At 35.5% G+C, this 14,091-nt stretch overlaps 1 protein-coding gene across 9 annotated transcripts in view; it reads right to left on the bottom strand.

The window, feature by feature from the left end:
- LOC132696963 (basement membrane-specific heparan sulfate proteoglycan core protein) overlaps nucleotides 1-14,091 on the bottom strand; it is a 571,468-nt gene that overhangs the window by 62,046 nt on the left and 495,331 nt on the right. For all 9 annotated transcript variants that reach the window (XM_060662152.1, XM_060662157.1, XM_060662158.1 and 6 more), the window contains 7 exons: nucleotides 12,439-12,579; nucleotides 12,101-12,382; nucleotides 11,747-11,949; nucleotides 9,310-9,538; nucleotides 9,080-9,253; nucleotides 5,865-6,571; nucleotides 3,612-3,820 (listed from right to left, as the gene is read on the bottom strand). In XM_060662152.1, coding sequence (XP_060518135.1) covers nucleotides 3,612-3,820; nucleotides 5,865-6,571; nucleotides 9,080-9,253; nucleotides 9,310-9,538; nucleotides 11,747-11,949; nucleotides 12,101-12,382; nucleotides 12,439-12,579 — 1,945 coding nt within the window. The remainder of the gene's footprint in view (nucleotides 1-3,611; nucleotides 3,821-5,864; nucleotides 6,572-9,079; nucleotides 9,254-9,309; nucleotides 9,539-11,746; nucleotides 11,950-12,100; nucleotides 12,383-12,438; nucleotides 12,580-14,091) is intronic.

Genomic DNA, 14,091 nt, shown 5'->3' with positions numbered 1-14,091 from the left:
GCAGTGGCATATTTGTGGCTCAATTTTCACAATTCATTTTTTGTTCGATAGAATTTACTAACAGGCTTTGAAACGACGATGGGAATCGACTAAAATCATACCCAATTGATACAGTTTTTTGAAGCGGAAAATCGAGAAATGCTTTTTCAAATTGAAAATGACAACAGACATTTATTTTTTAATATCATCTTAAAACAACCGCATTAATAAATGCCCAGCATTAGAAAGGTATAGTTTAGACTAAATTCGAAAAAATGTCCGAGATATTTGAATAAACACTCACTCTTCAGAAATTTACCAGTTACCCACTTGCTGAATATAACTAATTTTAAACAAAAAATAAAAAACTACTTTGTTTGTTCTAATTACAAGTGATGTTGTCCATCACCATCAAATTTTCTGGAGAAAGATTTGGCACAAGCTGATTTTTAAAAAAGTTTTAATCAATATTTTTTAAGTGCTTTCTTAGCAAGGTGATGGAAAAATTGAAATATTCATTTGTATCTCACAGTTTTTTAAGCAAAGTCTGCATTTTAACATATTCATTTTTCGCATACATGCACTAAATCATATCTCCTATTTGGCCTTTGTATTTACCTCATTTTGCATTTGAGACTTTTTGGAAGTAAATCGCTCGTTATTCGTCTTTTGTTAAGATTTATGATTGTTGTATGGCCTTGCGTGTTGCGTTCGAAATTTGTTCAATTACATCAATTTACGAAAGGATGCCATTTTTAGCTTGATCTTTTTCCAAGGAAAGCCAAGATATTGACAAGTATTAGTTGTGATTGCTGATAATATCTTCGCGGCATCTTGCAAAACTTTATGAAGAGTCACCACCAATTTTGACGAATATCTTCTGAAAGTCATATAACCAAAACCTGTATTGGTGTTTTGGAAAAAACGAAATTGTTTAAAACAAAACAGAAATTAAATATTAGTTATTTCGATTAGGTCACCATTTTCCTCTATGCACTTTTCAGTGCAAATTGGAATGTTGCTAACCACTTTTATTAGCTCTTGTCTAGTGATGCTACGACAAACTGCTTTTATTCGAATAATTAGATTTGTTCTTGTTTACGGTAGTGATAAATAAAAATATAAAAAGGAAAAGTATGTTGACGTCATTCAATTTAGTGCAAATTAGTTAGGCACGCAAATTAGGTTTTAGGCAGTCCTGAATAAAAATTCGTTGACATTTTATTTTTAACGAAATCTCTAATGGCCACAACTTAACGTGTAATGCGTTTTTCAGAGATCTTCTCAACGACAAAGATAATCAAAATCTAAACCAACCAAAAATTTTACAAAGAGATAAAGCCTTAAACGAGTGAAACAATATTTCAAGCACCATTGAAACATGGTGGAAATTAGTAGAGCTGGGTTCTAAGCACCCCTAAGTCCCATTTGGTCCTGACTTTAGGTTGAAGCAATAAACAAAATAAGGCTTTAGTTCATTTTTGAGAGATCTATCCAACAAAAAAACAGTATAAAAATTGAACCACAAACAAAGATTTTACGGGAGTGTATACTCCGTAAGTGGAACACTATGTAAATTAGTGACGATTAACTATTGATTATACAGCGCTCGTACAATCTTAAAATATAAATCTTTATTTTTTCAGCGACAAGTAGGGGCAAATAACAGGATTAGTTAAATTTATCTACAGTGAATACCCATTTTTTAAAATTTCACGGAGTATCTAGCGCAGTCAGTTTTCTTCTAAAACTTACAAATTTTGGATATACAAACTAAACTTGTTCTTTAATTCAGGGGAACCCCCTGTATGTCTTTTACTAATTTTACTAGGTTTATTATTAGCTTTTTCAAAATCAAAGTGTATATTAAATGTTATGTTTTTCTTAGTAGGCCATATCTCGAAATTTATTTATTTCACTTCCTCATTGTATTTTAAACGCAATGAGATGATCAACACGGAATTTTATAGATCACTGAATCCAGTGGTATACTGACATTTTTGTGACAGATATAATTTTTAAAATACGAGCTAAGGTTATATATTTTATTTCGATTGAGTCTTTTTTTTCTAAAAATCTAAACAAATAGAAAAAAGAATAAAGGAAAATTCACAAAGTATTTGAAAAGTCACCATAAGCTGATGGAAATCAATTTAAGCAGTTTTTTTAATGTTTACTTTTTTGTATTCTGTAGCTTGAGAAACGTTATACAACAAATAATACGTCTAAAATAACAAAAAGTTGGGACAATAATATCGAGAAGTAACTAAATAACTATTATATGTTATAGACAAATTTAATTAGTGAGTACACAATATACAAAATACAATGTTGTATGCCAAGTAGTTTCAAGTATTCACCAGTGCTATTTATAAAAAATAAGACAGACTGCAGCAGAACACTTATATAAATGACGCAGAGCAACGGTTCAGGAACAGAGCCCTGTAGAATGTTCTCAAGTACAATGAAGTCATCCGACGCACTTCCACAACCAACGCATTGAACCCTTTGATCCAGATGTGATTCGATTAATTTCAGAAGAACTCCTCTCATGCCATAGAATTCTAATTTACTTAAGAGACCTCAGCTGTAGTAAGCCAAATGTTGACTTTCTTAAAAATGGGGTAATTTAGAATATCTAGGTCTCCTTTTTCATTGCGAAGAAAATTCGAAAAAACTGTTGCAGCTCTTAGAGCACCTACAATAGACAATTGCTCGCTTTCAGAGATCGAATTAAAGAAGAAAGATTCACGAGAGGAAGGGAGTTTTCTTAGAGACACGTAAGGGTTGTTGATCGCAACTAGGACCTTAACTACATTCGTGAGGAACAGATTCAATCCATTTGGCTTGATTGATTTGAATTTGGATATTGGTGGACCAATATCTGCTTTGGATTTATTTTCTCCAACTGGTTTTTTAGACTCAGACTCACTCATCACTTTTTTTACAAATAGCACAAGATCTCTTTTATTTCTGAGGTGTTGAAGCAAACTACCAGAGGGCAAACGGAATTACTTCGCTTAACTTTGAAATGCTTTTCCATATTCACTGTGAAAGTGTGATATGTACACTGGAATAAAATTAAAATAAAATAGTATATTCTCAAAAATGCCCAAACATATGTATATTAAAAAATCATCTCGTATATTAAAAATTATATAAGCTATATAAAAAAAATAACTACGGCACCGCATTCTACGTAAACAGATCCATAAGGTTCCCCAATTCATTTCCATTCAGGATGTTTAATACACAAGCGAATTTTCTGTTCTACACTGTCTCTGAGAAGAAAAGCCAGCTAAAACTGTTTTGAAAACCACATCTTATCTTTTACGAAAATGTGTCTCCAGTAATATTTGAGATCCTGCATATAATACAATACAATACTGCATCTGTCAACCTCAAACAAGGAATATTTTGAAACATATATTCCAAAAATTTCCGACAAGACTCTCGACGCAAATCTGCTAAATAATGCCAATTGGTGATTCATACCCTTAATTACAAATTCCAAAATCTAAAATACACCACTAGGGTCTCGTAGGCTCAACATCATATATATGTGCTACTCCAAAAAATGTTAAGATCAATTAGATAACTCACTCAATAATCTAAAGGACAAGGTCACTTACGGGTTTCCAATTCGCAATTCCTTCCGCTATAACCGGGGAGACAGTTGCATATCACTCGCTGAGAATTGTCCAGCTGGCAACTCTCTTCGTGGTTTGAACACGGACACCGTCTGCACGAGCCCAACGGACTGGTGTCCGAGAAGGACAGATCTTTGTAGTAACCGGACGCGCAAGATTCGCAAGACGTGCCCCTGTAGCCCTGGGGACATCTGAAACCAAATGGAAGACGCATTGCACTCTGTACCTCATCTTCAAGTCAGTATTCCTTATTATCTTCCGAATGGAATTTGTGATTTGTGATATATTTTTAAGTAACATTGAGATGAACAAGCAATTTAAGAAGTAGAACGCAACTCATTAGCTTACAGATATAATGGCGGGACCAGCCACGAAAAATGCTAATACAAAGAAAGTGTTAACTATGAAATCTTATAAGTAGATAAGAACTTGAATAACTCAGACCCTTAGAAATACAAATATCTTAATCTCAGCAGCATACAAGTGAGAACCAGAACACGACCAACAATATCCTATATAAATGAGCATCTATCAAACAGACTGCTGCAGGAACCAGAAATAAAACATAAAATCATAAACTATTAAGGATTACTGACTCGTTTTACAAATACAGATTGTCAACGATAGAATAAATTTTATCTGATTGGTTCAAAAAGTTATGAGAAAATGGTAAATACAAAAGTTGTAAAGATGGTTAGGAAGCCCAATTTAAAATCATTTTAAAGTGGTGGCATAAAAGAGCACGACGAATATAATATACATTTTTTAAAATCAGTTGATATGGATCTTGCATAAGAGACCCGCATAATTTTCAGCGATGAAACACATTTTCATCTCAATAACTTTGGCAAAACATGGGAATCTGAGAACTCAAGAATAATTCACGGAGAAGAAATGACATTCTTCAAGAGTTACGATTTTTTGACGACGGAGAAGGAAATGCACTGTTAATGGACTTCGTTGTTGAGCAATGCGCACAAATTTCCTATTGCCTCAATTGATTATTTTTGGTTCCAACAGGACGATACTTCAATAGAAACATTGTACTACGTCTACCCACCTAGATCGTTTGGTTTGGCTCCATGTAACTTTTTTATGGGGTTACATTAACTCCGAGGTCGCCGAGAACAAAGTCCGAGATTTCATGGAACTCGAGCATGAAATTTAACGGGTGATCAGATTAAGGTAAGTAGATTCAAGGGACTGGAATATAACAAGAGAATGAGAGACAGCATCAGAAATTCTCAAAGACGATGTAAAGCGAGCTATCAAGAAGTATATAATGGGTAATAGTGTAGGTTCGGAGAAAATTAAAATGGAAATAATAAAATTGTTGGATGAAATATATATGGAGACTGTTGTGAAAGTTTTTAATCATATTTAAAAAACTGGTGTAATAAATAATAGAGTTCGCTAAAATCCAAGCGAGAAACTGCGATGGAGTATAGTCTAATAAATATGATGAGCCAGTTATTTAATTTTTTTTTATTATTCAAGCAAGACCACATAGAAAATGAGAACAAGATACAAATTAATCTCGTAGTTCGGTTTCCGTGAAAACTTGCGAACTAGGGAAGCTTCCAGAAATGTGGAGAAACAATTTTACCGTTGTTTTTCTCGGATGCTCTACACTCTACAGGATGAAACAGATGGTATTAAAGTTAACGGACAGATCATTAACAGATGATATGGAAGAACTCTAACCGTTGCTAAACAAATTAACTACAACGGGAGATAAACTAGGACTCAGTATAAAAGTTGATAAGACCATTTTATATGTAAATCACGTGTGCTTTCACCAAGGACAGTAATAAATGAAAAAAAAAATAAAATGGTTAAAAATTGTTGCAACTTCGACCCTGACAACCTAAAACATCTTCTGTGCTATTCTATGTTACATACACACAGCACATGTTACCGAGTGCGCAATATTGAGAAGATCACAACAGGAAATAATTATCAAAAAAAGAAAAACCACCTGCGGTGGCCATATAATGCGGCCTTTTTAATGGATAGTGGAAGGTGAGATTGCGTGACGACATCGTATTGGGAGAAAAACACACTCCTGGCGTAAGAATAAGCGAGAGAGGAGGCTTAAACACTCCGACCTTGTTTCAAGCTGCAAATGATCGAATGGGATATACCGAGATCGGTATCCAACCTTCACTAAATGAAAACTGTACCTTGAGAAGAACAAGCAGTGGAGGGAGATTGAAAAAATAGCAAAGTACTTACCTGCAAACCTCAATGGTCGAAGCCCTGGGTTTGCCTGTATTGATGTCCACGGCAGTGTCTAAAGTGATATCGCTCAAATACGTGCTGGAAGTATCGGTTGACAACGTGGCCCTTACGAGGATCGTTTCAATATTCGCCAGAACGATGAGCAGGTCTTCCCGAGACGCCGGTCTTGGAGCGCGATTCTGATCCAATCGGTACCATCCCGCACTGGGATGCAACCTTATAGACACGCTATTGACGATTTCCGGTCTCAGGTCTTGAGGATTGGTCCAGTAGACGACGACGCTGTTGCCCGTAATGATGACGTCTTTGTCTGGCACGTAAGTGGCGTGAGGGAAGTCGAGGTATCTCTGCATAAACTCGAGCTTGCCGCCGTACGACTTTAACTTGTTGCCGGTAAAGATGCTTGGGAGAGACCAGTACATTCTTTCGCGTTGACTAGGTGCGAAATTGAAGCCGATTTCGTTAAGGGACGGGTTTAGATTGAAACCAGAGGCGATTCTCTGGCGGTAGTACTGGTCGGTCAGCGTGAAACCGTGATCTTCGAGGATCGTCACTGGGATTTGTTCGACGTAGAAGTTGCTCTCGCTACATTCGCTCGACACGCCCGAACAGAAGCAGAACTCGCAACCGTCGATGCTTACGGCGTCCAGACCGAAGGTACCGTTACGACATCTGTCGCAAGACGGACCTTCCACGTTCGGCTGACGAACAAATTTTACTAGTTGAAATTGATTAAAAACCCTTTTTTCTTGTTTAATTATTTTAGACCCAAATTAATTGTGCCGGTTCAACAAGAACACCAAAACAATCTTATCAAGATTTTGGGAACTTTTTGATACACATCATATCGTTTAAGAATAGTAAAACACTATTTGACGCTACGACAGTTACTCTCAAATTATTTTTCACAATTGCTGCCTTGGTCTGGTCTAATGAGAGTACCGGCTTCTTAAAGAAAACGCAAATCAGGATTTTCTTGACAAGTTTCTCCGCAATGCTCCTTCAGAAGTGAAATTATTGATGATTTGTCATTATTTAGCTCGAAGCCAAGATCCAGCTCGCTAGTATTTATAGATACCATGTTCTTAACTCACTTTAAAACACTATGACTATTTTGTTTAAAGCTTTTTCAAAATAATAATAGCAACCTCTATATTGCAAAATGGCACACACTAGTTCAACCATTTATGACGTTTCTCATCGAGATGCGGTTGCCTTTATTTTTTGACACAAATAAAAACTGTCCTGGAGAGAATAATTTTAATACTTTTCAATTTTTATATATGCCAAATAGAAATTTGAAGTGACGAACATGGGTACAACGTTGCCACGTTCCGCGTATGGTAAATCAATACTACTTTTTTGAATGCCACCCTACACGTTTTATGATTTCATTGAATATTAAAAGGCAATTTCAACTATATACAATAATAGGGGCAAAAGGTTCATGGTTTATCAATATATTAAAATTATTTTATTTATTTATAAGATTAATTATAGAATCTGAAAGGATTATACTAGTTTTTTGTCTTTGATTTTTGCCAATAAAATAAAGTAAATCGGTTATTCAATCAGTATTATTTTCAATAATTCTTACATATAATTAAAATTGCTTAATTTCACTGTCAAGTAATATATAGAGAACTTAGCAACACATATTGCTCATTTCAAAATTTTGTTTTACTGCGACAGAACAGTACGAACTTCAAATTTGTTATTTCGCACACATTGCATGTCAAAAATGAAGAAATAAAACACAGATCTCAAATATTTTATATCTTGAAATGCACTCTCTCAAATTGGTGAATGGTAAGAACTGAGACGCGATTAAGATTGGTTGTGTAGAGACTACCACTGATTATAGAACTTTTGTAAAAAAAAATGATTTCATGCAAGAATTTTAGTTTCATCGAATAAAATTTGATGTCCGGTCTCATGATTAGATTCGGCAACTGCCGTTGAGTTTATGGTAATCTTAAGGCATTTGAACATTCTTTTATACAAGTCGATATATTTTGACTCTTTTGAATTTAAGTTTGAATTTAAGTCTTGCGTTTGATATGAAAATTATTTGAGAGAAGAGCAGATAATAGGTGTGTGTTAATTTGTTTGCTGATCCAGGTTGAGATAGTTTTACTGCCCGGTAAACAAGACAGTTGATAACCAATGTTTTTTAGGTCAGATGGTGATATGAAAATGCATTAAGGTATTGGTCTACAAATAGGAGACTTTAGTTTCAAGTTCAATGGTATGTTAGGATGTATAGGTTAAGAAATTCTGGGAGTAAGTCTGGACCATAGGGCCAAATAACAAAAGTATGATCATCCTTGGTTTTAGTTTTAGATGGAAAATGTCGAGGGCTCTCATCTTAAAGTCTTATTTGCGACGATAAAGAACTGATATATGTTCACTAATTTGACCGTTCAAAAAAAATTCTCCGAGAACAGCATTGTTCAATTAAGATGAGAAAATTTGATTTCAGATTTTCGGAATTAATATCTCTGATTTCATTTTAAGAGTTTTAGGAAAAGGGACTTATATATAGTGTAACGGGTATGTAATTGCACTATGAATTCAAACAAATTAAGCACGAAACTATCAGTTTTCCGTGTACAACGATATTTTACTAGAGAATAGGCTGGAGTGCCAATGGTGCTAACAATAGGTGGAGAAGAGTTCGTATAAACGAGGAATTTTAGAATCGTGAGGAGTTCTAATAATTCTGATACAGAAGAAAACAAAAATCTGTTTAAGACACCTGGAGTTTACAGCATTCCATGTATATGCGACAAAGAATACATTGGAATGATGGGAAAAAGAACATTAACTAACTTAAAAAAAAATCATGTAAAAGTATTGGAAATAAACTGTTCAAAAGATGAAGTAATAATCACGAAACCGGACATCAAATCTTATTCTTGCATATAATAAAACTTCTACAGAACAAAAATCAGAGTATGGATAGCAAACAAACAAACATAAGCGGGTGCCGAGTAGAATGCAAATCAGTTACGTTTCGAAGAAGCCAACGACATGACTGGCGAAACGTCAGCAACCAACACAGGAACAAAACTAAAATCACAATTTCTATGGTAAAGGAATCTTGCTAATGATTTTATTGCATTCCTGGGATAGTGTGGAAAGTGGAATTGTCAGATATACCCTATAGGCATTGTTCATGTAAAATTAAAATTTCGAAATGGGTCTACCTTGCATTGGCATATTCCATTCCTGCATTCCGAGTACGCGGCACCTCTCTCGTCGCAGGAACATGGCGCGGGCTCGTCGGAACGGGGGATGCAAGGTTGTCCTCTGGCGGGATCGCCCACGTAACCTGGCCGACACAGATCGCAATGTTCGCCATACGTATTATCCCTGCAATTCTGAAAAAAAAAGTTCACGTACTGCTAATCTTAACCAAAGGTCGGCGACGACGTACTCTGCAAACTCCTATTTCTGGGTCGCAGTCGTTCGAGTAACCGTTACACTCGCACGGTACGCATAGTTCCAGGTAGATGCCGTCACCTGATCTGGTATAGCCATATGCGCAGTCTTCGCAGGAAAGTCCGGCGTATCCTGTTGGACAGTAACACTGCTCGACTTCGAGGGCGCGTTCGAAAGATCCGGTATTGCGTTCCGATGCGATGTCGAGCGACACATTCATCAATCTAAAGGAAAGTCGACATTCAGTGGCATTTGACATGCAGTTGCTATTTAACATGTTACATGTCATATGTTGGAAAACTGTGAAAGTGTCGACGGGTCACCAAAAATAAAATATAAGTTTTAGTTTAATTAGCCAAATTTTTTAAGAACAAGTAAGAACTTGTGAGAAAAATATCAGAATTTCTGACACGAAGATATATAGGGTGATTCATAAAAAATGGGCAATCTCTAAATTGAAGGCCTAAACAGCACAATATTGTGAAATTTACAACATTTGATTGGAAGTTTTTTTTTTCACTATTATTACCAAAATTATGATCATTAGTTATTGGTTCTTTCTTACTGCAAATACCTCAAAAACCTACAGAGTTAGACGGTCTTTATATGAAAAATTGAATATTCAATCACATTGAATCATCATCATGCCATAAAAACTTTATCAATTAATTTAAAGATTGTATCTTCAAATCATAATATTTTGGTTTCTAGTACCTCTAGTTTAGAGATTGACCATTCTATATCTAAGAATGTCATTACGAAATGCTTATATCAGAAATGGGTTCAAAACACAAACTGTGACATATTTCTCCGAAATTCTGACTTATTTCTCAAATTAGAAAACCGGGTATCCTACACATTATAATGTGAATAATTACAACTGTATTATGGATCTAAATTTTTAATGCAGAATGCATATCGGATGTCGTGATTTATTTCAGAAATTCTGATTTGTTCCTCCGAAATTTTATACTAAATCAGAAATTCTGACATATGAACTATGTAATAAATCTGATTTTTTTCTCAATAACTCTGACTCAAGTTAGAAACTCTCACATGTTTCTCACAAATTCTGACTTATTTCTCAAAAATTTGCCTACACAATCGATTTTTAATTTTTAATTTTTTAGATACACTTACTTGAAACACAAAAACTTTTTTAAAATCAAATTTGAATATATTTTCAAACAGTTCCAGCATTTTAAGCAGCACACCTATTCTAAGCCAATACGGTTTGGTCAAACAGTAATCTGGAAAATCAGGAGAAAGTAACTATAATAATGGGTGTTTTTTTTTTTCGATTTATAGAAGTTAAGTTGGCATTACTGTTCAAGATGGCGACCGATTTAACATCTGTCAAGTGATTTATTCTCAGTTTGGTTTGGCAATTCATCATGAATAGACTCACGCCTGAACAACGCTTGCAAATAGTGCAATTTTATTTCGAAAATAATGGTTCTGTGCGGAATACGTATCGCGCACTACTTCCATTTTATCGTCGCCAAAATCGTCCATCAGAGCAGTTAATTGGATTAACCATAGAACGTTTTCGCACCACGTTTACTCTTATTGATAACTCGCATCCCCAGAGATGCCGTACAGTACGTACAGAAGAAGCTATTGCTGCTGTAGAGCGTAGCATTGAGGAAGACCCGAATAAGTCCATTCGCCATCGAGCACAGGAATTGGATCTGTGCCCATCCACTTTATGGAAGATTTTGCGGAACGATCTTGGTTTACGTGCTTACAAAATCCAACTCGTGCAAGAATTGAAGCCCAACGATCATCAAATAAGGCGTAGATTCGTCGAATGGGCCCAAAACGAGATTGCCGTTGTTCACGATTTTCATAAGCGAATTTTGTTTAGCGATGAAGCGCACTTCTGGTTGAATGGCTACGTCAACAAACAAAACTGCCGCATTTGGAGCTAATCCTCAAGTGTATGTCGAAACACCGTTACATCCAGAAAAACTGACTGTTTGGTGCGCTTTATGGGCTGGTGGAATCATTGGTCCTTACTTCTTCAAAAACGATGATGGTCAGAACGTTACATTCAATGGTGATTGGTATAGAGCTATGATTACTAACTCTTTCATTGGTCTATGCGGATAAGCCACAAACGCTTGACCATTTGGAAGACAACATTCGCCGTGTTATTGCAGATTGGACTACTTTCGCGCCAGCCGTGGCGGTCATATTTAAAATGTAATGCCACAAGATTATCTTTCGGATAAATAAAATTCATGTCAATCCAATAATCCATCGTTGTTTTATTGCAACTTGAAGTTCTATACATTGAAAAAAAAACACCCCTTACCATAATACAAACTTGAGTTCTTGCTGTCTCTGTCGTTAAAAATATTAAGAGATTATTAGCAACAATGGGGACAAATACCTAGGCCGCTAAATAACTGGTAAAAAGCACAACTTACGCCGCTTCTTGCGTGTTGGTAAAGTATGTCGCCTTGATGTAGATGGCACTGACGTCGGCCAAAGCCATCAGTAGGTGTTCCCTGTCGGTTCTTAGGCCGTCGTTTCTCTGCCAATATTGCTCCAAAAGAGGCACGACAAATGTTTGAGAGTTGGACGACGAGGACGCGTTGCTTGAAAAATGCAACAGGTTGATGTTGTTGGCCTAAGTAAAAAAAACAACATATTTTTGCATGACAATTACTTGCAAAGAGAAAAAAAACAGAGGTACTTCAAATTTCCACTGCGCATATATTATTTCTATGAAAAATTCACTTATTGCACGTAGTTGCTTAATAAGCCAAAAATATACTTACGCTAACTAGTTCGACATCTGGAGCGTTGTTCCTGGAACTGGCGCCGCCTGGCACCGGGGTATTCCTGATGGTGTACCTAAGGTACCCACCGTAAGACGTTACTTTGTCTCCCAAGTACTTCCTAGGCAGAGACCAATAATACACGTTCGGTCTGGAGAACGAACTGTAAGCTATCTCCCTGCTGTCTTTGTCGAGACGAATGCCCAATGAGATAGGAGCTTCTTTGTCGATATCTTCTACTAGTTTAAATTCTAGCGTTGATGTTGTGAAGTACGAGCTCAGCTGGGAATAAGGAAGAGTTAACTTATAGGTACCTAGCGTTTAGAGATAGGGCTTACCGTATCCCTGTACCAGTTTGAACTGGAACACTGCTGAGTCACACCCATGCAGAAGCACGATATGCAGCCGAACTGGTTTCTGGTGCTCAAGTAGAACGTGTTGGGCTTGCATTGGTTACAAGATGGACCGTGAGTGAATTCCTGAAGCGTAAATGTAGTGAACAAAGCCGTTAAACGGGGAATGAACCCAACTAACAATTGTTCGCAAAATGCTTTTGTTTCTTTTTTTAAATATAGCATATAACTTTTACTCCCCATGTAAGAGGTTTCCGTTACACTGGCAAGTGCATTTTTATTAAGATTGTCAAACCTCCTTACAGTGTTTATATTTTATATTCTAACCTTCTTAAAACTTACGCGACCTTGTTTTGAATAAATGTATTTTTTGCAATTTGGTTACATTTTTTAATCGCATTTTTTTCAAGTTTAAGTAATATTGCTCAAAAGGCAATTGTCTCTTTTCTCCTTGTGGGTCTTTACTAACCCGAAACAACGGAAGAATTAGCGCCATATAAAAGGATGCCATTTTTACCAGTTTCGCTTTTTGGGACCTTATTGGCAAGCTAGTATGGACTTTCGAGAAATATTAAACACTTTCGAGACTTTTATAAAATTTATTTGCCCTTTTAAAATTGTAGAAATGAGAGAAATTGTTAAAACACGGCATTAGAACCTAACACGGTGTTACTTTACCAGCCTAGCACATAGCCGGTAATATATTTTTGTAAACACGAAAATATTTTATAGCAAACTTTGTGTTTCATGGAGAATATTTATTAAGTGCTTTTACAGAGGAAAAGTAACATTTATATAGTAAGGTCTTCAAGGTTTCGTAGTAAGTTTTTTAAAAAATCAGAAGTAACCAACAGAAAAGCTTTCTTAGATAAAGATAACGATGCAATATTGCAAAACCTAAAGTAGTTTGGTATTTAGTGGATGGTCTACAAAACACTAATTGTTTACTCATACTACTATAAAAACTGTTATAGAAGCTAAGGTTTCTAGTAAGTCGCTCATAAAAAAAACCTTTAACCATATAACCATATAATTAAACCTTAATTTGCGAAAAATGTTAGTGGGGAATGGTGTACAGTGGCTGTACAGTGCGACACCGTCCTTTACTACTAAAAGAAATTAAACAAAAAGTTAGTATTGAATGTGTACTCTTCATTTTTTATATTTTTCATATATACAGCGTCACTCGTTTCGCCGTGGCCACCACCACCTTTTTTATTCCAAATGGAACAAAGCTTATTAATACTGATTTATAGTAATTAATACTCATTTAGATAGATTGATTGCAATTTTTTCAAATTCTCTTTACGTGTACATAAAGATGCAATTGTCATTTACCTATTTTGCAAAAGTTGTATTTTTAAATGAAAAAATCTTACAGTGTTGCCATATTTCGCGCATCATGAGGGCTCTACTAATCACCGTTTCTGAATTATTATCAGTACCGAGCAAATAAAATTCACTCAGAATACATACATTTAAAACGTGCAGCTTCAATTCTCCAATAGCTATGAATTATGCGATAGCAAGTCTTGACAGCAAAAATTATTCTTTTAATAATAAACAATTTTGACGTTTCCGTCATCAAATATTTACAGTATTATATATTTTTCTTAATTAGTTAATTTTTTTTCGTTC

This window comes from Cylas formicarius, unplaced genomic scaffold, assembly GCF_029955315.1.
Source record: "Cylas formicarius isolate icCylForm1 unplaced genomic scaffold, icCylForm1.1 PGA_scaffold_1__22_contigs__length_36826433, whole genome shotgun sequence".
In the NCBI taxonomy this organism is placed as follows: domain Eukaryota; kingdom Metazoa; phylum Arthropoda; class Insecta; order Coleoptera; family Brentidae; genus Cylas; species Cylas formicarius.
Note: the sequence above shows the minus strand (reverse complement) of the source record. Positions and strands in the feature narration are given on the sequence as shown.